Source organism: Onychomys torridus, chromosome 3, assembly GCF_903995425.1.
Source record: "Onychomys torridus chromosome 3, mOncTor1.1, whole genome shotgun sequence".
Classification (NCBI taxonomy): domain Eukaryota; kingdom Metazoa; phylum Chordata; class Mammalia; order Rodentia; family Cricetidae; genus Onychomys; species Onychomys torridus.
In genome coordinates, this window is record NC_050445.1 from 46362192 (window position 1) to 46389110 (window position 26919).

General features: G+C 37.6%; 2 protein-coding genes across 14 annotated transcripts in view; both read left to right on the forward strand.

Annotated features, from left to right (window-relative positions):
• Cadps2 (calcium dependent secretion activator 2) overlaps positions 1-26919 on the forward strand; it is a 542247-nt gene that overhangs the window by 153556 nt on the left and 361772 nt on the right. The window lies entirely within an intron of this gene.
• On the forward strand, positions 22161-23387 carry Rnf148 (ring finger protein 148). Its single transcript, XM_036180987.1, has one exon. The coding sequence runs from the start codon at positions 22299-22301 to the stop codon at positions 23244-23246; it is 948 nt and encodes a 315-aa protein (XP_036036880.1). The 5' UTR covers positions 22161-22298; the 3' UTR covers positions 23247-23387.

The window sequence follows — 26919 nt, forward strand, 5'->3', positions numbered from 1 at the left end:
TTGTGACAATACACAAGATATAACAGAGGTAGGAATGTATAGTGCGATATGCAGTATGACAATAATCCTATATATATAGCAATATACAAAATATCCTGCCAGGCAATGGTGGCGCACGCCTTTAATCCCAGCACTCAGGAGGCAGAGGCAGGTGGATCTCTATGAGTTCGAGGCCAGCCTGGTCTTTAAATCGAATTCCAGGAAAGGCGCAAAACTACATGGAGAAACCCTGTATTGAAAAACCAAACCAAACCAAAACAAAACAAAACAAAAAAACAAAAAAACAAAATATCCTTAACAGGTAGAACATACATACAGTATGACAGACATAAATTTACATTTGTATCAGTATACAAACAATTTCAAATAAGAGTAGAAATATATGTATATTATAACAAATATAGTTCTGAATTTGTATCAATATACAAATTATCTTAAACAGGAATATAAAAATAGTTTATATTTGTATCAATATACAAGAGTCCATAACAGTGCAAATTATCTAAGGCTGCTATTTTACTAAATTTTTTATTAGTATATACAATAATCTACCACAATATCTTATACCTATCCATTCCACTTTTTCTTGTCTTTTTTGTTTTTTGGGACACTTTTTCTTTTCTTAAGGAGACTACTGAGTCTAATATTTTCTTCCACCCCCAACCCTATAACCATCATCCATAACCCTGAGAAACATGAAACTTTAGGGAGAAGGGGCATTGTTTTCTTAGAATTGCTTCCTGCTGTTTAGGGGGCGATGGTATCTCTGTTGGGTTCTGTAAGAAAGCTCAGATAGTTAAGTCTCAGTTAGACTAACTGTAGATTCTGCAGCAAGTCTCAGAATAATGGGTCAGATTGTCTGAGATTCTGGCTAGTAGTGTAGTATGATGATGATTACCATGGCATCATTCTGGACTGGGTAGTGTTGTTGCTGGGGCTCCATCTTCCTTCTGGAGACTTCAGAGATTGCTATTGGAAAAACTTATTTTTTACCATGAAAAACTTGAACATTATTAATATATAAAAATTGAAAGTTTGGACTTAAAGATGATATGACATGTAATAAAGGATTCCAAGAAATCAAGAGTAAGCATAGAGAGAATCTTAAAGACAGTGGTCCCTTTTTATTGGTTTCCTTCTGTCCCACACCAGAGGGCTCTTCTGATATGGGACTGAAAATCTCTCAACCTTTTCTTGGGTTTAGAGAAGGAGTGAGCCAATTCCATCTCCAAAGCCAGCTTGGTTTGTAATTGAATTGGAACCACAACTTTTCTAGATTGAAAGAGATATAGATGGTAGGCAGTAAGATTTTACCCTGTGTAGATTGGTACCAATAGATTCTTTCTTTCTGCCATAGACATCTGGATATCCAAGGCCTTATGATTTCTGGAAGATAGTTATTTCCATTATCCTGGAAAGACAAAAACAGAACCCTGCCCCAACCCTTGGTTGTTAATTTTTTCTTACAACTTGTAGAGATGTCACATTGGTGGATGAGCTTTTACTTCTCCTCATCAATGGGTTTTTCCTGTTCAAAACAAATTTGTATTAATTTTGTTGTTATCCATAGCTTTTCTTCTCCTGCAGAAACAAAAGCAAAACCCCAGAGTTGGGGATTTAGCTTAGTGGTAGAGCGCTTGCCTAGCAAGCTTAAGGCCCTGTGTTCGATACTCAGCTAAAAAAAAAAAAAAAAAAAAAAAAAAAAAAGCAAAACCCCTTCCCCAATGTAGGACATATCTAGGTTTCCATTCTGAGGTCAACAAATCTTTGAAATAAACTGGTTGGTTTAGCTCAGGAGTTTTGTCTGTCTGCCAGTGTCTTTCCACAGCTGTTGTTCCTTTCTCATCAGCATTGAGAAAATTCAAGGTTAATAAAGCACTATGCAATCTATTTCTTGAGTCATTGTTACCTGTTGCTGTTTATTTAGCATATCCTTTAAAGTTCAATTGGATCTTTCTATGATTGCTTGGCTTGTGAAATTGTGTGGTATACCTGTAATATGCTTTATATTATAATAAGTGAAAAAACTGTCTCATTTTATTGGAGACATATGCTGGGGCATTGTCTGTTATAATTTGTACAAGTATTCCCATGACGGCCATAACTTCTAATAGGTGTACAAAAAAACAGAGAAACTACTAAAGTAGATAACTTAGTAGTCACACTATAATCTCAGCAATATCTAAATGATTAAATGCATCCAAAATGACTGGAAAAAAATTTACAAAATAAGGAAATCTACTTGGCATTGGTGTGTCCTCTCAAACAGCCGAGAGAAATTGGGCAGCCCTATATTTTCACTATAGTATACATTTGTCTTTTAATTTTTAATATGACACGTAGGTTTGATTGATACCTTTACTATCATACTGAGACTTGGTTTACTTCTTCTCAGCCAATATTTGAGTGTCTACTTACCAGCAATTGAAAACAACTTACTGCTCCAACATTACAGAGCACCCACAGAGTATTTAAGTCAATCATAATATCTAGCAAACAAATATTTACTAATTCTAGTTTTCTGTTTAGGGACACTCCTGATTTGCTGAAGTCCAGGCCCAACTTTTATTTGTTCAATTTTAACAAATATTTGGAGAGAGGTAATTTTTTTTCTCTAATGCCCATCAGTGTGTGCAAGATTTTGAGCATGTGGTCAGTGATTTTTCTACTCTTGTGGGTTTTTTTTCCTTCAGTCACTTTAGAGTACATATTATTCTTTATAAACTTCTAGATTTGTAACATAATTGTTGCATTCTCTGTTTTAAAATTTTCTACATATAATAGATGGATTTAATTCCCATCCTAGGTAGTCTAGTTTTCTTACAGTATCACATGCACATCTGATGGTGTTATATGTACGGGAGTTAAAGTAGAGCTGCTATAGAGAGATGTGGAAGATCCTTCAAGGGAAAGGCATTAAATATACTTAACCTCTATTCATGTATGTTGAAAAGAAGAGACCAGCTCCCTGTGCCCAGCCCAATGTGGTTCTAGTTGGTTTTGAGTGTATTTGATGATATTTAATATAAATTGGCTTCATTGCATGGTTGAATGTACTCAGGACTGGCAGCTCCTGATATGAACTTGACTCTCTAACATCTTTCAGGAGAAGGGTAAACAGAGAAAACAGGCAATTTGAGCAAGATTGTAACATAGAGAAAGGGGACTTTGAGCTTCCTTTTCCCATGCAGGGTGTCTAGCACCAGGCCAGCTGGCTCTCTTACCCCCTCCCTTCTCTGTCCTTCATGTTTCTCCTTCCCTGTCTTTTTCTCTTCCCCTCTTTCCTCTTCCCTCCTCCTCCTGTTTCCCCCTCTTCCTCTTCTCTCACCTTACTTTTCTCTCCTCCCCATTCACTCCTACCTACTTCCTCTTCCACCTCCTCCCTCTTCATGTTTGCCATCTCTTTCTCCCTCCTCCTTTTGACAGCATTACATGCTTTTTCGTCCTCCTTCTCCTCGTCTTCCTCCTTCTCCATCCTCCTCTGCTCTCCTCTTCTATTTTCTTCCTTAACCCTTCCCATATTTTCTCTTGTTGCAGATTTATCTACAGCATCCAGTAACCCTCTACAATAACTGGTGATTGCATCTACTTCCTTATACAACTGAAAACCCTGTTTTGCCCTCACTCATAAGTAAATACTGAAAGATGGCCAAGACTTAATAGTGAAGGAGTTGACATTTTTGTTTTCTGTTACTTATGTCTTCTACATTGTATCTAATTTTAAGGCATGGCATAGCAGCCCTTAAAAGTTGTTTGATTGAAATATCAAGTGACAAATGATTAATATTGTTGAAGAAGTTCTTTAAGGTTACTTCTGTTTTTATCCATATGACAAAATACTAGAAACTGGGTGATTTGTAAGAAAAGAGGTTTATTTAAGTAACAGTTCTGGGTGTTCAAGCGTATGGCATCAGTGTCAATTGAAAGAAAGTCCGTGTGACGAATGTCATCATGGTGGGAGAAAGATATCACATCACAATAAACAGGAGAGATGAGTGGGGCCAACCTTGTTCTTTTATCACAGCCCATTCTTGAGCTAATTCAGGGGACCTCATGAGAGTGATGATAATCTCTTAAAAGTTTATGAGCCCTATGAGCTAATAACCTCCCACTAGGCTCCCCTTCTTAAAGGTCTACCATGTCCCAATATTCCCACCGTGGGATTGAACTTCCCACAAATGAATCTTTGGGAGTTACACTCAAGACATGTCCAAAACACAAAACACAGCATCTGAGTAGGACAAGAAAGGAAAAAGGCCATACTGAGTGCTAACTTTGTTCTCTGAATTTGCTTTTATCTAAAGCTGATGGTCAGGTCTTGATTCCACTGATTTCTAAGAGACAGCCAGACTTGCTCAGTACTCAGGGATCCAGCTTCTCTACACCACAGTGTATGGTTGTTGGCATGTTTATTGAAATGCCTGGACTGCAGAAGTCTCAGCATGGCCCTTTTGATCAGTTCCCTGCCAATATTTTTATATTGTCATTTCACTAAGTACTTTTTTTTATGAGTGATTGGCTGTTTGGCAATGAGAAAATGCAACCTACTTTTCATTATTTTTTCCCATTTAGAAGGTCGAAATGCTTTTAAGATCTACCTAAAATTTTCCAACTCTCCTGTGAGCTGGTGGTTGCTGGTGATAGCCTGTGGGCAGCTGATCCAGATGATCCAGATCTACCCTCCCCGTCCCTCATCCGCATGCTCTTTTGTCATTCTGGTCTGCCTCCCCTCCGTTTCTCTTCTTCCTATCTACTTTCCTCCCTCATTCCCTCTTCCTATAACTTTTTCTATGTCAGAGAAACTTCTATCTATGTAGACATAACATAGAGCATAATGAAATAGGTTTTGAGTGACAAAGATAAAATGGTTAAATTGTATAATAACAATGCCATGTAGAACTGTTTTTTTCTACTTTGGTGAACTCTCAATGTGTGGAATTTTAGAATAAAGGATTAGTGCGGGAAAGAAGAGTCAACAATTATGATCTTTTGCTGCTCTTACAGAGGACAGGAGTTTGTTTATTGGCATGATTTATTGAAATGCTTGGACTGTAGAGCCCTTTTAATCAATTCCCTGCCAGTGTTTTTTATATTGTCATTTCAATAAGTATTTTTTATGAATGATTGGCTGTTTGGCAATGAGAAAATGTTGTTTCCTAAATATGCAAATGCAACCTACAGGGTAACAAAACCACTTGCAGCTTCAGCTGCAGGGAACTCAATAGCCTTTTCTGACCTCTTCAAACACCCACACTCATATACACACACTCACACATACACACACACTCTCACACACATACACACACAAACACACACACACACACACACACACACACACAGAGAGAGAGAGAGAGAGAGAGAGAGAGAGAGAGAGAGAGACCTAAAAAGTACAACAAAGGGTATAGAACACACGTTCTTAAGATAAAATAGAGGGTGGGGGCTGGATGCACAACTCAGTGGTAGAGTACATGCCAGGAATGAAGAGACACTGAGTTCCATTCCTAGTACTGGAGGAAAAAAGCAACAAGAGCCATACGTAGAGAAAGTGGGGTATTGTGCTGTCATGCTAAGATAATCTGCTTCAATGTTTTCAGCCCAGGAACTTTACTACATGAAGGAAATGCCTTTGCCTGTTACAAGATACATTCTTAATTTTAAGGCCCATTAGTTTAAAGCTAAGAAAGATAGATTTTAGTTGCTGAATGTTGTACAATATTTCCTGCCCTAGAGAATTCTGTGCTCTCCGTATAGTGAAGTAACTTCACATTCACTATTACTTTGGTCTGTAGATGTTGATTGTTACCTTTCTAATTCCAAAATGACATAAAAAACCAATCCAAGCAATATCATATATAAGTCATTTGTGGTCAATACTCATTCAGATTAAAAGATGCTGCCTTTTTTAATGCCAGTGTGTCTTATACTCCAAATGAAAGTTTTGCATGGTTTTATCCCTTTATTCTATTTGTTTTACACATTAAGAATTATTTATAGTCTGTTTACATGTTTGTACCCTCAATTTACACATTTTTGAAGTTGCTAGACAACTCAGGCTTTGCTACTAAATATCTGTCACTTTTCCTTGCTAAATATGACCAAACTGAGAGGAGAAGGTAACTTTCTAATTGGGTTTTGACGAGCCTATTTGAAAAATTAGTTCAAAATGATAAAAAGTGATAGATCCTGTCAGATATGCTGCAAATAAGTTGTAGGATCGGACATATGCTGAGTTTGAAAGTATGGAGGTACACAGCACATGAATTAACAAGTCTCCTTCATGCTATACAAGTCTTCGTTCTGTCGTTTCACCTGTTATAGAGCCCCATAAATGTGACAGATTTCTGTGGGATACTATAAAACAGAAAAAAAAATACATATAAATGCTGTAGAGATTTTATTGTTTTCTAATAATAATAGGTATATTCTCAAGAGTTCTAACACTAATAGGTATATTCTCAGTGGATAATAAACTCTGTTTAATTTCCTTTGGATATTATTTTCTTGTAGATAATCTGTTTTATTTTCTGGTCGTCCTTCTCGTTTTCAGTACTTGCTCCCAAGGAACACTGTTGTGGGATGCCTAATAGCCTTGGTCCTGCTTCTCTCCTTGAATCCTTCCTCTAGTGTGTTGTCTGGGGGTGCAGTTGGGAAGAAAATCCAGGTGTGTCTTATTTTCCCTCAGCACTTTCTGCTGGCTAGAGAACAATTTGCAGAGAGCAACCTATAGTCTTGGCTGCAGCCTGGGTTGTTTATCCAACTACTCAATTAGATGTCACCCAAACCTGGTAGAGGAAGTTTCCTTTGGTGACAAGAGATGGCCTCTTAAGTCTCTGTCTCCCCCACTATTTGGCAATTCATTTAGATTGCTTTCATATATGTGTATGTTTTAGGAAGTTTCTATGTATTGGGTTTCTGTAATACCCCTCAAAATGGCTCTTAATTTTAACTGTCTCTCCCTATATTCCCTCCCTCATTCCCTCTCTTCCCACCACTTCTCCTCTGTATTCTCCTGTTCCAGTCCCCGCATCCATCCATAACTATTCTGTTTCCCTTTCCTAGGGAGAGCTATCTAGACTCTTGCTAACCTCTGTGGGTCTATGGACTGTAGGTTGGTTGTCATTGACTTAATAACTAATATCCACATTTAGGTGAATACATACCATGTTTGTCTTTCTGAATCTGGGGTACCTCACTCAGGGTGATGTTTTTTATAGTTCCATCCAATTTACCTGCAAATTTCATGATTTTATTATCTTTAACAGCTGAGTAATACTCCATTGTGTAAATGTACCACATTTTCTTTATTTGTTCATTTGTTGAGTGACATCTAGATTGTTTCCCATTTGTGGCAATTAACATGATTGATCAAATGTTTCTGTGGAAGGATGAAGTGACCTTGGGGTATATGCCCAAGTATGGTATAGCTGGGTCTTGAGGTATAACACGAATCTTAAAAGATCTTATAAAAACAACAAAAAAAAAAAAAAAAAAAAAACAGGCTGGAGAGATGGCTCAGTGGTTAAGATCACCTACTGCTCGTCCAGAGATCCTGAGTTCAATTCCCAGCAACCACATGGTGGCTCACAACCACTTGTAATGCCCTCTTCTGGTCTGGAGGGACACATGCTGGCAGAATACTGTATACATAGTAAATAAATAAATATTAAAAAAAAAAAAACAAAAAACAAAATACCAGAGACAGGTATTGGGGTTGAAAGATCAGAGAAACAGAACAAGGCAGCCACATTCTTACCTCTACAAAATCCTCAGCCTCAAGAGTGAGTTCCTGTTTCTTCATGCCTTATATACCTTTCTGTGTCCTGCCATATTGCTTCCTGGGATTAAAGGCATGTGTCCTTCCCAAAGAAAGACATGAGATCTCAAGTGCTGGGATTAAAGGTATGTGCCACCACACTTGACTGTGTTCCCAATGTGGCCTTGAACTCACAGGGATCCAGATGGACCTCTGCCTCCCTAGTGATAAGGATTAAGGATGTGTGCCACCACTGCCTGACCTCTATGTCTAATCTATTGGCTGGCTCAGTCCTCTAATCCCCACGTTTATTATGGTATATAATATATCACCACATTGAGGTACATTGATTCCTTTCTTCTTGAGGAACTACCAAGCTGATTTTCATAGAGGTGTGTACAAGTTTACACTCCCACCAGCAAAGTGATAAGTATGGGTCTATTTAGATTCTTCCACATGCAGCCATCTAGTTTGACCAGCACCATTTGTTAAAGATGCTGTCTTTTTTCCAGTGTGTATTTCTGGTATGTTATTAAATATATATATATATATATGATATATATATATATCATGCCTTTATAGGTGTGTGGATTTATGTCTGGGTCTTCAATTCGATTCCAATGATTGTGTCTGTGTTTATGCCAATACCATGCTGTTTTTATTACTGTAGCTCTATAATACAACTTGAAATTGATGATAGTGACATCTCTAACAGGTCTTTTATTATTCAGGATTGTTTTAGCTATCCTGGGTTTGTTGTGTTTCCATATGAAGCTGAAGATTGTCTGAACCGTCACTTGTGTTATTGATCTTACCATTCTCCCAGATGTAAGATGGAATCTCAGAGTCTGAATTTCCCTGGTGGCTAAGGATGTTGAACATTTCTTTAAGTGTTTCCACAGCCATTTGAGATTCCTGTGTTAAGAATTCTCTGTTTATGGGGCTGGAGAGATGGCTCAGAGGTTAAGAGCACTGCTTGCTCTTCCGAAGGTCCTGAGTTCAATTCCCAGCAACCACATGGTGGCTCAAAACCATCTGTAATGAGATCTGGTGCCCTCTTCTGGCCTCCAGGGATATGTGCACTGTATACATAATAAATAAATAAATTAAAAAAAAAGAATTCTCTGTTTAAGCCTTGAGGCAGGGGGAGGGGCTTATACCAGCCTCTGCTGAATATAACAGGGTCTGCTGACTCCCCATGGGAGGACTTACCTTCTTGTTGGAGGGAATGGGGGCTGGGTTGGGGGAGGGGAGGCTGGAGAGGCAGGAGGAAGGAAGAGTTTAAAAAGTTAAAATTAAATATTTAGGAAAGAAAGAATTCTCTGTTTAGAACTGTACCCCATTTTTAAATTGGACTGTTTGGTTTGTTGATGTCTGGTTTCTTGAGTTCATTATATATTTTGGATATTAGTCCTCTATCTGATGTGTAGTTGGTAGAAATCTTTTCCCATTCTGTAGGCTACTGCTTTGTACTAATGATGGTGTCCTTTGCCTTACAGAGCTTTTCTGTTTCATGAAGTTGTAGGGTTTGTTCTTAACTAGAGATTGACAGAGGAGGGCCCAGATGATTGTAGGTCATGCCACTTCTGGGCTAGTAGTCCTGGATTTTATAAGAAAGCAGGCTGAGCAGGCCATAAGGAGCAAGCAACTAAGCAGCACTCCTCCATGGCTTCTGCATCAACCCCTTCTTCCAGGTTCCTGCTCGGATTGAGTTCCTACTTTGGCTTTCCTCAATGATCACTCAGTATTTGTAAGCCAAATAAGCGCTTTCTTCCCCAAGTTTCATCATAGCAATAGTAACCCTAGCTAAGATATCTGCTTTTCTGGTAGGGATTGGGGCAGTGATTGTCTGTAGAGGGTAGACCCCCATATTTGTGTTTGTCTGTATCTTGGATGCATGTCAACCAGAGCATTATGGGTAAAGGCCATACATCTACTCTTTTTAACAGTCTTAGAGTTAGGTTGTCGGAGACAAACACAATAGCATAGTAGGTACCTTCATAAGATTAATAATGTCTCTATTGCAACATTGTCTCTATTGCAACATTTGTGAATAGCTGTACTGAGTATATAAACTATAAATGTATTTGCTTCACTTAAGATATCTCTTACACACACACACACACACACACACACACACATCTTTTTGTGTGTGTCTGTGTGTGTCTGTGTGTGTGTGTATGTGTGTGTGTGTGGGAGAGAGAGAGAGAGAGAGAGAGAGAGAGAGAGAGAGAGAGAGAGAGATGATGTGTGAGATGTGTGCCTGTACCTGCAGCAGCCAGAAGAGAGCATCTCCTGGAGCTGGAGTTTTAGGCACTGGTAAGAAATCTGGTGTCGGTACTAAGAACTGAACTTCGGTCCTTTGCTTTTTTATTGTTGTTTGTTGCTTACATATTCTGTAGAAATATTAAGTCATTTTAATTTGTGTATCCTTCACCTCACATACTTACTGTTTATGGTGAGAACATATGACATGCACTCTTTCAGCAATTCCAGAATATCAAGTTTAGTCCCTCCCTTCAATGAGTTTACTAGAAACTTAACAGAGAAATAATCTGGAGTTCATAGTAAACCGTGTAAAAAAGGGACCATGGGCCTTGAGAATGAAATCTTGGAGAACAAAACATGTAATTACTATTTTTACTAGAGCCTTAGGGGGTGATTTGAAATTTTAATCATACCTAAGTAAAAACAGACAAGTTTTTTTCTAATTATCATTATTTTAATTTGGGGTTTTATATCAATGTACACAGTTCATTTTATAGTTGTACAATTTGTAGGGGATTTTCATTTTCTTGTGTTTTTATTTGCTTGCTTGGCTTTGGCTTTGGACTTTTTGGGAGGATTTGAGCCAGACTCCAGGTAGAAGCTTAACTGTGAAAGATAATAAGTTAAACAGTTTTGTTTTATTTTCATTGTATTTTGCTTTGCTTCGATTCAATTTGATTTTGTTCATATTAGGATCTAACCCAGGGCTAAACAAGTGTTTTAGCACCAAGGATCCCTATCTCCCCAGCTCAACCAACTCAGGCATTGTTTTTTAGGCAGAACTATACACTCTAGACATTATTCAATGGAATCAGACTGTAGCTGGATTTTAAAGAAAGTTTTTGCTGTAATTTGTTGCTTTTCAACTATAAGGCTCAGAAATCCCATGAGCATAGATTTGTTATCGTTCCACAGGCTCCATCTGGGGAAGGAGACTCCTCGAGGACGCAGGATCTGTGGCCCAAACAACTCATGTAGATAGAGTCAGCCAAAGACTAGATAGATGCTAAAATGCCTGTAAGCAACACAGGCTTCACATCTAAGATGCATGTAGAATTCCTGTACCTCAGTGTGAAAAGACAAATGACCCCTGAAACAAAGTGAACAAGGATCAGAATAAAAATTCAAAGAATAGCAAAGTGCAGGACATTCATGCCACACTCTGACAAATGGAATAAACTGAGTAGCTTTCAGCAGCAGAAATGCATTCTATTTAAGTTCTGGGGGAGAAACCCGAAATCATGGTGTCACGGAGATTCCATTTTCATGGGGAACGCTAGGCGTTTTCCAGATGTTGAGTTTTCTGGCTGTCTTGTCTTTAGTGGAAATTAGTAATAAGTCTGCAAACCAAGGGACCCCAGAGACTGCTGTCAACACCAAAAGCTGGGAGAGAAGCAGGAAGACACTTCCTTGGGGTTTATAGTGGGAGCCAGCTCTGCCATGACTTCCACTCTCTGTAACAGAAAGAATTTTCCTGTCAAGCCATGTGTTCTGTGGTGCTTTGTCACAGAGGCCCCAGAAAATGGTTATCTACCAAATGTAAAAATTCACCAAGGTTGAGTAAAGAAAATAAGCTGGGTGGTGGTGCACACACCTTTAATCCGAGCTCTTGGGAGGCAGAGGCAGGAGGATCTTCGTGAGTTCGAGGCCAGTCTGGTCTACAGAGTGAGATCCAGGACAGGCTCCAAAGCTGCACAGAGAAACCCTGTCTCGAAAAAAAAAAAAAAAAAAAAAAAAAAAAAAAAAAAAAAAGAATATAGCTAGTATTTGTTGGAAAACTCCAACAGTAAGTGTAATGAGTTAAGGGGCTTATTTTATTTTATTTTTTTCAAGAAGATGGGATGGATATTAACTCAGCATCTAAAATGTTCTTGGTCAGACTTCAGTGTGGAAAATAATTACCTACCTACCTGGACATAGTTGTTTTTAAAAATTTAATTGCGATAGGAGACATTCAGATAATGAGTAGAGTCAAATAGTGATTGTTCCACTTATGAATGGTTGTGAGGTACTGAGGAGGTGACTCTTGTCAGTAAAGTCCTTGTGAGGAAGCATGAAGCCCTGAGCTCAGCCCCAGTGCCTGGATTAAAGCTGGGCCTGGTGGCTCACACCTGTAATCCCAGCACTGGAGAGGTGAAAATGGAAGGTTTCCTTCTGGAATTTCTCTTATGACCCAGATTCTTGTTTAATTTATTGAACGGTTGATAAGAATAAAGTGCAGTGTGTTGCCAAATAACTTTAATGCAAATGTAAGTCAAGTGTCCATAGAAGTTCAAGTTTAAAACCATGGTAAGATAACTTAAAATTTGGAAAGCCTGTAGAAATGATAAATATGGTACATACTTTATATATGCATTATGTAGTTTCCACTGCATGAAGATTTTCAAATTAACTGTATTACTTTCTCTGTTGATTTACATGGCCTATGAATCACTGAGTTCTGGCACCTGCTTCATCTCCGATAGTTTAACATTCTATGTTAAATAGACAAACCAAACAGCAGTAACGCATATCTAGGTCTTACCCAATAGTTTCTGTATGTGAATTATACATTTATTTTTTGGCTTTTCATAGGATTATAGCCTTATCTATCCCTTAAATTTCAAGTAAACTTTTGTATCATTGGTGACATGAATGTTACTCTTGCAATTTTACATGGATTTGTAATGTAACAATTAGGAAAACAATGCTTGTTTTCACTATATTAAAGACTATTGTGCCAAGATATTTAATCAATGGTTTACTGGCCTGGCCCTTCATAGTAACAGTGTTCCAACTATTTTCATTGCATTCTTCACAAAGCTTAGAGTACTGTGTCTCTAGCTAGCAAACACTAGCTCTTTAACTACTAAAGAATGATATGTAAATAGATATCTAGTCCTCAAGAGTGGATATGTAAAAGTGATAACTGGTATTTGTGTCAGCACAGAGACATCTTTGGGACTAAGATAAGAAAATTCCTTGAATACCTTGAAGTCATTTTCATCTGGTAAAAGAACCGACCGAGTAATACTGATGTACACACAATGATGGTACTGGTGCTAGGGAACAGATGACATAATGGATGAGCTAGCCAGTGTTCTGTGTACTTGAAATGCTGTATTTTATCTCATTTAATCTTCATAAATGTCCTAAAAAATTGGGGCTATTATTACACTTGATGCACATAAAAGAAAATCAAGGGAGATATTTTTAGGTAACCTTCAAGGGTCACAGAGCTAGTGAAGATAAACAAAAGCAAAAGACAAAACAAAAACAGGAAGAGTGAGTCTGGCTTAAGTATTAATGAGATGTGATACCTTCTATTCCTTGCAAGACTCAGAAAACTAGTGGAGTATGTGGTGGTATATGGCTGGAATCCCAGTACTTGGAAGTTCTAAGCCAGCCTGGGCTATACGAGACTTTGTATGGTAAGGAAAAAAAACACTTAAGGAATTATTTATGAGATGGTAAATAAAACAAACATTTGTTGTTAAATACAAAATTTGAAATACTTCATGAGACCTGAATGAAGGAACATTGACTGTGGATCATTGGATTGTTTTGTTTTCATTTATGTGTTATGCAGCAGGAAAAAAATCTATTGTTTTTATCTCTCTGAAACTAAATATTAAACTTTATGTCCCCTTTGGGATGTTGAAATCCCAACCAAAAGTAACTGAAACCAGAGGTGATAGGAACAAGGGGCAAAGCCCATGAGAAGGGGGTGTGTGCCTTTATGAAAGTGACCTAGGTACATTCCTCACTTCTTCTACCAAGTGAAGTCACAGTAGGAAGATACTATCCATGAGCCAGAAAAGAACTCTTTAGACCCTAAGACTTCATTTATATTTGGTTTGCCAGACTCCAGATCTGTATGAGCTAAGTTTTATTTGTAAACCACCAAGTAAGTGTTTTTCTGGCACTTTGAAACTTGGTGAACATTCACCACATCAGAATGTCAGTCTTGTGAATAAGATACAATCTTGACCTAGTCTTTGAAGCCCTGGGTACATGGAAAGCTCATGAAGACAGGAATTGTTCTTTCTTGATCACTATTCTGTTCCCAGCACCTAGACATGTGTGTTAGAGACTTGATTAATAGCTTGAATGAATGAGTGAAAGAATCAGTTGTATAGGCATTTAGCAGGATTTTACCTTTTGGATTACATAACAGAAAGGAATAGGAAATTATGTCAGTTATATGAATTGCAATAAATATATCAAAAAAAGAAGTGAATGAATTTATATAGACCAGTTTGCTAAGCCCAGCAGGAATGCAAAAGGGATATATTAAAACATTTCAATTAGAGATAAAAGCAAAACCTTTATAAGAAAGTAAAAAAGATAAACACTGTTTTTATACTTGTAAAAAAAATCACAAGGAACTATGCAACTCATTTACTAATAAAAGGTGCATAAAAATGAGGAAATAATTTCTATTTCCAAAAAGACATGAGGAGTAATTTTTAAACTATGTACATATATTAGCTAAGCACTGTAGGGCAGGCCTGTGACATGGCACTGATGGGAGCAGGAACATGGGAGTTCAAGGCCAGCCAGCTTCCAGTTGAAAGCCAGTGGGTTACACAAGTCCCTGTGTCAAAACATATAATAAAAATGTATACATACATGTTACGTATTTTTGCTGCATCATGAATGCAAATTTTAAAATATGTATTGGTATGGATGCACAAAGAAAATTGTGTGGAGATTGCTAAATTTGACTGCCTTTCTGGATAGGAGGAAATTCTAGGTTGAAGAAGTTTATAGCTCATATAAATGCTTTCTTGTTACTGCTACTACAACATTTGAGCTTTTCTCCAGGTACTGTTGTATAGGTATCCATAGTTATTGTGATACAGACTTCTCCTGATAATAATAACTTTGGGATTTATGACAATATAAGCTATGTGGACCTATATAAGTATCTGTGCCCATAGGAATATTTCTGTATGTTTTATTACAAATTAGTATAGACAATAAGTGTGTAATGAATGGATATATTCATAAAAACGTTAAAGTATACATTTTCATCAGTAAAGGTGGATTGCTGTATATTAGAAATTCTTGGTATTTAAATTTGTATGTTGAGTACCTATTTCAGAAATAGAGCTATGGAAGAATTTATTCTTGGATTTGAGAGAGAAGATGTTAGACAGATGACTCCTGATCCTCTGATATTAAATAATCCCTTTTCTGGACGACTGTCATAAGTGTAATTCTTAGCTGAGTGATGAGTTGCCAAATGGTTGCCTCTTATGTTTTTATAATTGGTGGTCAATTATAAAGAGCAGAGGTTGTAGAAGCTGCTGATTTATCTGAATGTTTTGAAGAATAGAAACTTAGAAAGTCAAACGTGTCAGGTTTCTTGAATAGATTTTCTTGTGGTAGTAAGGGTTGGGATGAAGAAAACAGAATTGTTTTATAAATAAGACAATAACCCTACTATTTACAAGATGTTCTACAGGAAGCAAAAGTGCAGACAAATGCGTCAGTGTGAGACAGAATGAGTGCAAAATTATTGTGTCACAGGTATAGGTTGTTTGGGCCAGACAGACTGAGATAGATAGATGTTGATTAGGTGTGAAATAGGAAAAAGAAATTATATGGGGCCAGGGATAGTGAAAACCCACTTATTGAGCATCTTCCCAGCTAGCAGTCTTCTTTGGGTAATGGTGGCATAGGGAGTTTGAGGATCTACTTTAGCCTCTAGAGTATCTTAGGTGAGATGCAGTCCCAGAATAGTACCCACACCCATTAGTTCTTGGCACCACCAGATCTTAAAGAAGAGGACAGAATGGATTATCAGGTGAATGGGAGAGTTCTCTTGATAAGGATTCTGCTTGGGTATATTTACTTTGTTTGTATTTTTCACCCTTGAAATAAAGATTTAATCTGAATGGATAATATGAAGATGATTTTGATCTAACTTCAAACAGAGATAAGAACTTCGTGTTTACTTTAGGTTAGTCAATAACTCATCTCTTTAATGAGAAAAATAGAGTGTTAAAATTTCCCTGATTACCTGCTAGGTGACATAATGTTTCTTCTGTTGACTCGCATACTGTCTTTCACTTTCTAGGTTGAATGTGAGGGAAATGTTTCCAACTTAATGTTAAAGTTACTTAGACCTGGAATTTAATTGACTGTGAAGAAAAATTGTAACTTTTATTTAAGCTCATTAAAATATTAAGGCATGTTTCCATAATCTAAAGATTCATCTTTCTTTTCATTCAGGCATGAATATAGAAATCAAGTTGTATGAGTATCATATCTACAGAATTACATATGGTTAAATTACACATAGTGAAGCTATTATGAAGACCTCACTAATTAGACATTTATTGTGTGGGGAATATTATAGGTCAGATTAGAACACAGACGATTATTGGTTTAATTCATCATTTACTCATAACCTGTGATGGTGTAGATGTGGTGCTAGAATCTTGGCCAGCTGAAGTGAGAATAAAATTATTCTCCGCTCTCCAAATTGTAATAAGATGGATAATTTTATAGTCATTCTATGTCACCCACAACTTTGTGGCTGTGCAAGAGGGAATGCATCTTAATGTTCAGGAGTCTGTGTGGTTTGACTAGAAGTCCTCAGGATGTCAAGGCTTATTTGTGTCTCTGGTCATCTTTTTAAAAATTATTTACTTTTCTTTTTTGAGATTATAATATACTAATATCATTTCCCCTTCCCTTTTCTCCTCTATGGCCAAAATATATATCTCTTTTACTACAAATTTGTGTCCTCTGTTTTCATTAATTGTTTTAATGTACACATATGTAAATATATATACATATGTATTCTTAAGTATGGCCTGCTCAATCTGCATCATGTTACTTGTGTGTGTGTGTTTTCAAGATTGTCTATTTGGTTAGATAACCGGTTGGTGTGATCTGCCCTGAAGAAGACTATTTCTCCCCTTATTAGCATTTCTTGGTTGCCTTTAGTTCTTTATGTAGAGTTGAGGTCTGGTTATCTTTAACTCATTCAGGTCGCTCTGCTCTTCTTCAGCTTTCACATGCCTGCCCACCTGCAGATTAAAGTCAAACACCCTCAGCTAGAAGAGCTGGATTTTTCTTGAGTATTTTAATTCACATCCTCTTCTCAAGATAGCCTTGTTCACTTCAAGGTAGCAGAAATTCTAGAGAGAGTAGGAAGAGTGCAAAGCCTCCCAAAGTTGAGGGATGAAGTTGACATACTGTCACTTCTGCTGAAGTCTTTTGGCCAGCCAGTTGCTAGGGCACACAGATCTAAGGGGGCATGGAAACAAATGTCACCCTTTAATGGAAGAACTTCTAAGACGGACTACAGAGGTTAGTAAATGGAGCCATATTATAATATGCCCTGCAGGGGCAGGTACAATAAGATTTTCAGAATAGACAAAGGCTGTATAAAGTGCAGTATGATGATCATGTTGATGGGAGCACCAAAAATGCTAAGCTGATTTAACTGAAGCAGTAAAAATTTAAGAATTGATAGCATAAAATGAAGCTGGGTGGGAAGAAAGAAGAGTACACAGTGCAGAGACTTACATGTCTTCTCTAGAAGATATATGGACAGCTACCTGAGCTTTTCATTAAACAAGAACACCACTGTAAGTTTTATTACATTTTTACTAGGCAGAAAACAAGCAAAGTTAAGAGTAACCAAAATCTGGTGGATAGAAGGGACCAAGAGAAAGGTTATAGCCAAGTTGAAGCAGTGGGAAGTGTTCATCCTATGGGACAGAGTGACCATAGCTATGCCCCACCCAAATAGACCCTTCTGAGGTAGGACAACATTAGATATTTGAGAAATATTGTGTGTTTTTCCTGTAGGCTGAAGACCTATGTTGTCTTAGGTTCTTGGTCCTTTTAGCACTGTCAAGGATGGGTTCCATCTCATGGAATGGGCCTTAAATCCACTCAAAAAGCACTACCTCATTCTTCCTGGCATTTCTGCCTTCCCTAACCCCGGGTGTGAACATGGAAACAATCCAGAAGTGCACATAAAATTGTTTATGTCAACTGTATTCTGTGTTTAGCATATTTAGGACACACTGTCTTAGATTGAGAGTGGTTTGGGTTGTTTAAAACATGTTTCTTTTCATATTATCATATGCATGTTTTATTGAACATATGAGTATAATGATTAACTTAATATAAGTTCCAGAAAAAAGCCTACATTGATATTTATAAGAATTATAAACTTGCAATCAAATATAATATGAAGTAAAATTTTATTGTAAAAAGAAATGTTTTGCTTTTAGAAAATTCCTTTGTTCCTTTTAGCAAGCCACTTTGAATCAGTATTCTGTTACCCTCAAATCCATTTATGATGTTTTTCTTCAGAAACAAACAAAAAATAATCATTTCTTTAGCTTGCATGCCAAGTAAGTGTGCTTTATGAAACCTACGGAATTTTCATAATTTATGGCCTGTGTACTATGACTTGTGGGTTACTTTGATGAAGTCTGTCCTGTTTTCCCTATGTTGTAGAGATGCTGTTAAGTACAGAATGTACTTGGTTGCTCTTCCCTATCAGAGTGGGGATTTCTGGAGGCATGAGTAATGGTCAAAAATCAGTGAGAGTGGAGATGAGTTGATCCTCATCCCTGTAACTCAATGATACTTAAAATGTTTCTCAGTATTTCCCTAGCATCTGACATAGAAGAATACATAGACCCGCAGTTTCTTAATAATTGCTTCTTTCACAATCATGCCTTCCTAAGGAAGAGGACTGTGTTAAGTTTGTCAGCTTAATAAAACCCTGTCTTCTGGTGGTACCTTGTGTGGAGTGCACATTGTGTTTGTTCTGGTTAGTGGTTAAGTATCTCTTTGAGTCTGTCTCAGGGATTTAGATCCTGCAGCTGCCCCTTCTCTGAGTATTTGCCTTCTGCTACCTAATTTTCTCCATTGGTAGCAGAGAACAGATAACTTTACCTTCTCTCCATTCATGTATTCAGCCCGGAGTGGGCTTCTCCGTAAGATAAACTGTGATTTATCTGTGTCAATCATAATGACCAAACTCACTTCTTGTATCCATTAAATATGAATTTGAAAGGTAGTTCTAGCCAGAGACATTAAGAGAAAGTTGATAAATATCTGGGGAAAATTTTTCCCTCTTTCTTGACAGGAAATATGGGAGTAGAAATGTTGCATTGTACCTCAGGGTGCTGTGTGCCTATGGATAATTGGAACATTAGCCATCCTGGGAGTTCATCAAGGGAACCAACTTAAGAGGAAAGCCAACATGCTTTACAAGGCAGAATGGAAAGATGTAAAAAACAGGAACTTTTGGACTATTATAAAAAACAGGAACTATTGGATCTTCCAACTCTAGTTGTATGTTCAGTTTCCCTTAATCTACCTTCAAGTGTCAATAGAATAAAGAACTTGAAATCTTCGGGTGCTGAAAGTCCATGTATTGAATACATGTTTTAAAAGGAACAGATTACAGTGGCATCCACTATCAGTTTTCTTTTTCTGCCCCATTTAACTATGCCAGCCCCAGGGTAGAAGACTCTTTGCTCTAGTTCTGATAAAATGATTGCAATTGACAACCATGGGATAATAAGGAAGCTTAAAGAGAACTGTTCTGTTTCTGTGCCAGGAAAAACTTGGGAAATGGAGGCACATTCTGAGAGCATCTTACTTTACAGATACATTGGCAATTATAAAAGCTCACTGTGCATCAAGAGCTCAGAATTTATTGTCTCTCAGGGATAAGGGACTTTGGCAGTAGTGCCTCTCTCTGAAGATCATACCTTTATTACAGGCTTTCTTAAACTTATTTGTGACTTTTTGAGCTAGGTATATCTAAGTCTAAAAGGTCACTCTCAGCATTTTATGATGGTTAGTTGCATCTGTGGCTTTTAGCCACAATATGACAGGCGCATTCCCCAGTTGTGATAATAATATTAAAAAAAGTCTCTAAAAATAGAAAATACCCCTCCTAAGGCAAAATGACATCTGCTTCAGAGAGCCATTGTTAGATGTGGGGAGCATTTTGTACTAGGACTATGACAGAAGAAAAGGGATATTTTAACCTCCATGGCTTAGCCACTTCATGTTATAGCAAGAAAAAGTCAGTGAACTTTTTTATAAATTGTTCCTTTCAACCAAACAAGGAAACTCTTGATTTGAGATATGATCTTAGCCAAACATGTTTTGCTATGTAAGTGTTTTACCCTTCCAAAGTCAGCAAAAATTTGGGATGTGGTAGAACAAAACAGTATTTCCAGCACATGAAAGATAGAAGCAGGAGGATTAGAAGATCAAGGTTGTCCTTTACTGCATATCAAGTTTGAGTCAATATTGAATAACCTATCTAAAAACAATAAACAAATAAACCCATTGAAATATAAAAGCCATGTCAGAATCAGATTGTTTTAAATTGCCTGGAAAGATGACTCAGTGGGTAAGAGCACCAGCTTCTGCTCTTCTAGAAGATCCAGTTTCAATTCCCAGCATCCACATAGCAGCTCACAGTGGTCTGTAACTCCAATCTGATGCCTTCTTCTGCCCCTGCCCACAGACACTGCACACACATGGTGCACAGACATAAATAAATAAACAAATATTCTGAATTAAATAACCTTCCAAAAGCATCACCAATTCAACAAGTACCTGCTAAGTAACATTAAACTTCTTAACTGGTTCCTCACCTTTTCACTTTTAACAGAATCAATCGGAAGTTCACAATCTGAACATGGAAAATTCCACCTGTGAAGACAGTTTAGATTCACACTGAATCACACATAAATAAAATAGTAAGAATTGGACATTTGATCAGTATCCATCTTGCAAACAGATATTAACTAGTATTGTTGCTCAGTAACTACAAAGGATAGTTTTCTCAAAAGCATACACCCTCTTGACACACTTGCATTTTCAGTAGTAGAGCCCAGTGTGTGCATGAGCCTCATAAACAAACAAGGCCTTTTCTTTCTGTGTCCTCCAGTCTTTTCAGCCCACCAGTCAAAAAGGCTGTCCTATACTGAGGTGATAAATGATTGGATGAGTATTGTCAACTTATTATCTATCTATGTGCAAAGATTTCAGGCAAGGATTAAGCAAAGGTTTTGAAAGGTGTTTAAGTCATCCTCAAGGCACATCCTAGGACACAGCTCAGAGTTCTCAGGACAGCATGTGTGCCACCAAACACACCAGTTACTCTTTGCCTTTCCTCTTTCCCTGCCTCCTGATGAGTCTGCATTACTTCAGACCCTTTAACTTACCATGTGGCTTTCCATAATAGAGGACAAAGCTGTGCTTTCCTATATGTCTAGTCTTGTTACTTTGCTTTGGGAATTTAGAGTTATTTTTGCATGTATCAGACTATCAGTTTCTTAGACAAGTTTATCTTGAGCCTCCAAAAGTGGTCCCCATTCCATGTTATCTTTTTCTCTGTACTTGGGGCTTTCTGTTCAAAGTTCTTGCAGTTACTCATAACTGTATTTATTTATTTCCAATCTACTCTTATTAGATAATAGGAATATCATGTTTTTCTTTTCATTTTTAGTATTTGCTTAGCAAATAGTAGGTATTTTAGCAACAGACTCAATGAACGAAAATGTGTTTGCCTTGTAGGATGAGTCTACATCAGAAAAACAAAAACACGTTTTTTTCTTTTTCATTCCAGTGCTAAATCTTTGGGCTTGGTGTTAGTTAGCATTTAATGCCAGATGAGTGTGGGGTGATTTACTCCTATTGTCCAGAGGGACCAGCTAGAGAGTGTAGAAGCATAATGAGAACTGAAACCTGACCAGAAGCATTCATTAATGTGAATGAATAGTTTGTGAAAGGTTTTAACATATTTTTCAGTATATCCATATATAAAAACAAATCTCAAGTATTTTCAATGCTTACCATTTTTTATTTAGTAATTTATTCAGTGTTCAAAGTGGTATTTATATATGTGTGTGTATATATAATAACATGCAATCTCATTCATATATTAATACATAAACATGTATGTATGACTGCATATCTCTTGACTTATTGCTTAGTAGCCCTTTTAACCAATGGGATTTCAGTATGCATTGTATTAATATAAACTCCTGGATTGGCTTAACTACCTCTGATGTCACAATTTACCCATTAGGAAGTCATAAGTTTCTTGAAATCACATTGAACTAATAACATCTCTTGAATTTTCATTATAAGAAAGATAAAGTACCAAGAGGAAAAAATGCTGGAAGGAGCAAGGTGTCTTTCATCCAGGCAGACCTTCTTCATTTCTGTGCTTCAGTAATCTGCTCTTGACAGCTCAGCCTAACTCCTTTACCTCCTCCGTTTACAGCAGATGTTCTTTTGTTTTTCATGTTTGTCAGTTAATGGAGGAATGAACCCACTTGGACTGACTCCTTCAGTTTCTAGGTCTCTTTCATCTCAACTGTTGAGGCTTAGCGTCTTTCTACTACTTAGCCTCCCTGCTTCCAAAGGAAAAGCAATATGGACAGCTCATCTGAATATAACGTTCCAGGTGGGAAACCGGATCATATCAGAGCTAGGAGAGAGTGGAGTGTTTGGGAATCATTCTCCTCTGGAAAGGGTGTCTGGTGCCGTGGTACTTCCTGAAGGATGGAATCAGAATGCGTGTAACCCCCTGACCAACTTCAGCAGGCCTGATCAGGCAGACTCTTGGCTGGCCCTCATTGAACGTGGAGGCTGTACTTTTACTCATAAAATCAATGTGGCAGCAGAGAAGGGAGCAAATGGGGTGATCATCTATAACTATCCAGGTACAGGCAACAAGGTGTTTCCCATGTCTCACAAGGGAACAGAGAATATAGTCGCAGTGATGATAGGCAACCTCAAAGGCATGGAGCTTTTGCACTTGGTCCAGAAAGGTGTGTATGTGACAATCATCATTGAAGTGGGGAGAATGCACATGCCCTGGCTGAGCCACTACATTATGTCTTTGTTCACCTTCCTGGCAGCTACAGCTGCTTACCTTTTCCTGTACTGTGCCTGGAGACCCCGAGTTCCCAGTTCTACCAGGAGGCAAAGACAGATAAAGGCTGATGTGAAGAAAGCTATTGGTCAGCTGCCACTTCGAGTGCTCAAGGAAGGGGATAAGGAGCTCGATCCAAATGAGGACAACTGTGTTGTTTGTTTTGATATATACAAAACCCATGATGTAATACGTATTTTAACTTGCAAACATTTTTTCCACAAGACGTGTATTGACCCCTGGCTTTTAGCCCATAGGACATGCCCCATGTGCAAGTGTGACATTCTGAAACCTTAAGAAGCTCAAGATCTTTCCACAGATTAAAGTTAGATGAACTCTCTCACTGCACTGTACACACAGAGAAGATGTGACCCTTGGTTCCACTATCCAGCCAAAGAAGGTGAAATTTGTGTGCTCTGAAAATAAAACTCCAAATCATACTCATTAAATATTGTCTTTTTTTTTTTCTTTTTCTGGAGCTGAGGATTGTACCCAGGGCCTTGCGCTTGCTAGGCAAGTGCTCTACCACTGAGCTAAATCCCCAATCCCTAAATGTTGTCTTTTTGATCAGTTTTTTAAACGTTATGTTTCTCCAAATAAGGAAATAGGGACCTGTTGAAAATAATACTTATCCTGATCTTCAGATTGCTGGGCGTATGCCATTGATGTAGTGGGAGAATTTCTGGGCTACTGTAAAGTTTCCTTTTTAACATATTTATTTGGAGGCTTTGCTTTAATACTTCACCTAACAGTTTACATCCTAGCTTCACTAAATCCTAAAGCTATAGAGTTAGATTTGGATTTAAATTGCCATGTTAATTAATTTTATTAATACCCGGAAATCTGGTTTCCAAAGCTATGGGTTAAATGGGTTCTTCATTCTAATTATTTTAGAGGATAGGATGTGTTGTATACATAAAAGTTTTAAAATACTTTAGGCATCAATTTGAGCAGTATTGTAAAAAGTTGACCTGCTTGATGAAGATCTTTAAATCCTAGCATAGCAAAACAGCCATGGTGACATGTTTCTTCTAAAAGTATCTCTTAGTGGCTGCCGTTGGCTTCTCAAATGGTAGTGAGCATCTGTATGGCCTTGGACCACAGAGCAGAGCTAAACATTTTGTTTACTTTCCATTCCAATACTCTATCTGACTCATTTTTCACCCTCATTTCTGGTGAGTGGATAAACGCCTAAGTAGTACTAAAAAGCTGAAAGATGAGGGTTTATGGTTTTGGTGAAAATCTCTCTTAGCTTGTAGTGTTAAATGTAGATAGCATGTGGTGGGGTCTTTACAAGTCTACACACTGTTTACTGCACTTTTCCCAAGGATCTCTTTGGAAATGAGTCAGTAATTGCTTCTACAAGAGAAAATCAACCATTGTGGACTAATCTTTCTGATTTATGCTTCTCATTTGAACATTTTAATTGATTAATTTTGTTAATTGGCAGTTTTAAACATACATACGGTGTATTCTGATTAATCTATCCCAGACATCGTTATCTCCTCCTCATCCTGTCAGTCGGCACCCCTCATCACTACTAGTCCTTTCTAAGTTATGAGCCTTTAGCCAGGCCTGTCTGGTTGACTATTGGATAAGAACCACTCACTTCAGTCTGGTTCAGTCATCAGTGGGTTTACAACTGAAGGCAGTGTTTCCCCTTCACCCTGAGTCCATCAGTAAGAAAAAGTTCTGCACTGGGGAAAAGAATATTTTGGTTTCTTCCAACTATGCCTGACTGTTGATGTGACCATTCTTGTGTAGATTCAGTAGTGACATCTACAGCCTCTATGAGCTCATCATTGTCATGTCCAGGAGATAGTATTTTGAGGTCTTTCTCCCAGTCTTCCAGCTTTTATGTTCTTTCTGCCTCCTCTTCTAGACTGGCATAAATGCCTTGTTCAAGGATGGACACTTAATTCAACACTCTGTGTAGCCAGAAATCTCTGTATTCACCACTGTTCACTACAAAATAGGCTTTTCTGATGAAGACTGAGGGTCATAGATGTCTATGGATATAAACAATACTTTGATCATAGTTGAACAGGATCAGCTGGCCATATTCAGTTCCTTCTGTCCCTAGCCATGTGTTCTTGACAGGTTTATAGTACCTGACACGGATTACCTCCCATATAGTGGGTGTCAAATCTAATCGTGGCTGTTGCTCACCAGCAGTGGTGCCACTATTGCACAAGTAAGTGCATCTTGCCTGGCAGGTTGGTTTTGTAGATCATAGGATTCACAACTAAGATCATCGATGTCCTTTCTCTCCCAGAAGCCTACATAGCATCTTCCAGTACTCAAAGCTAGCTGCAGGGAGAGAGCTTCCAGTTTGATTTCCCTGTACCATGGATCCAAGGTGTGTGCTGTCTTCATCAGTAAGTTCTTATCTAATTCTAGCAGGCAGCCAAGAGGAATAACAACAATCTGTATTGCTTTGGAGGCCTCTGGAGCAGGGGTTCTCAACCTGTGGGTTGTGACCCTTTTGGCAAACCTCTAGCTCTAAAAATATTTAAATTAATTCACAAAAATGTCAAAATTACAATTATGAAGTAGCAAAAAAGGCCTATTTTATGGTTGGGGGTCACCACCACAACATGAGGAACTGTATTAAAGACTTGCATCATTAGGAAGGTTGAGAACCACCATGGAGCCTCCCTGACCAACACCCTATGTGCCGATTTTTGTTTTGCATGTAGAACTTTCTTCATACCTGCCTCAAGTTGTTACTTCATAAATTATAAAAAGCATCAGTTTTCTTAGTCCTGGTGAGTCCAATTTAAAATGGAACTTTGTATTTTTGAACCCTGCATATAGAGGTCAAAAATGTTTGTTCAAGGCAAAAGTCCTTAGCTTTGGCTTTCTAGCTAGGAAAGTAGAAACATATTGATAGCAACATTTGTCACTGCCCATGTATGTTAATTCTTTAGATGTAAAGTTATCTACAGCCATTGACTAAAGTAGTAAAAATTGAAGCAGAGCAGGCAGGATATATAGAATCTTCTAAGAAAGAGATTCAGTTTGGTCAAAAATTTTGTTAGTTAGCAGCATCATCTCTTTATGACCTGTAACCATTGTTGCTATCATTAGTTAACTTTTTAATATTGTTTTTTTTAAATCAAGTTACATTTGAAAAATAGTCATGCTTGGATTGTACAGCTATGTTTAATCTTTACTCTTATATTCTTCTCTTCATTCAGAGTTTGACTAGATTGGTAACAGCCATCAGAGTCAGCAAAGAAATATGCCTCTGTATATGTTGAGTTTTTATGTTTATTCTTATCACCTGTATGTGCTGCTGGGCTGTCTGTGTAAGTATGAGACAAGGAGATTTAGCCAGATTCTGTACTCTTAACAGTGGTTCTCAACCTTCCTAATGCTGCAACCCGTCAATACATTTCCTCATGTTGTGGTGACCCCCCAACCATAAAATTACTTTCATTGCTACTTCCTAATTGTAATTTTGCTACTGCTACAAATGGTAATATAAATATTTTGGAACTAAAGGTTTGTCAAAGGGGTCACGACCCACAGATTGAGAATCACTGCTTTAAAAGCTTAAAAACAAGACAAAACCAATAAATGTCTCAGAAATCCTATATCATTTATTTGCATGTTTATAAGAAATTGACAGCGACCAAATATGTAAAGTTAGTGTTATAGATCTCTGATTTTTATGCTCACTTGGTCACAGTCCTAATTTACAATTCTTTGTAAATTTCAAACTTAATTTTGTCAGAAATGTTTATTAATGTGACAGTTGTACAGTATTCTTACTTATGCTTTGAGGTTTTTACAAGAGTCAGTTGCAGAAATTTTTTTAATTTTAATGTGCTACCTACAACCATTTTTTTATGGCTCAATTATTGAATTGTCTGTTAAGCACACCCAAACTACCTATAGCCACAGTGGAAACATTTAAGCCAATACATTTACAGTGTGCTCTGAGCTCTTACCTAATTGGCTGCTT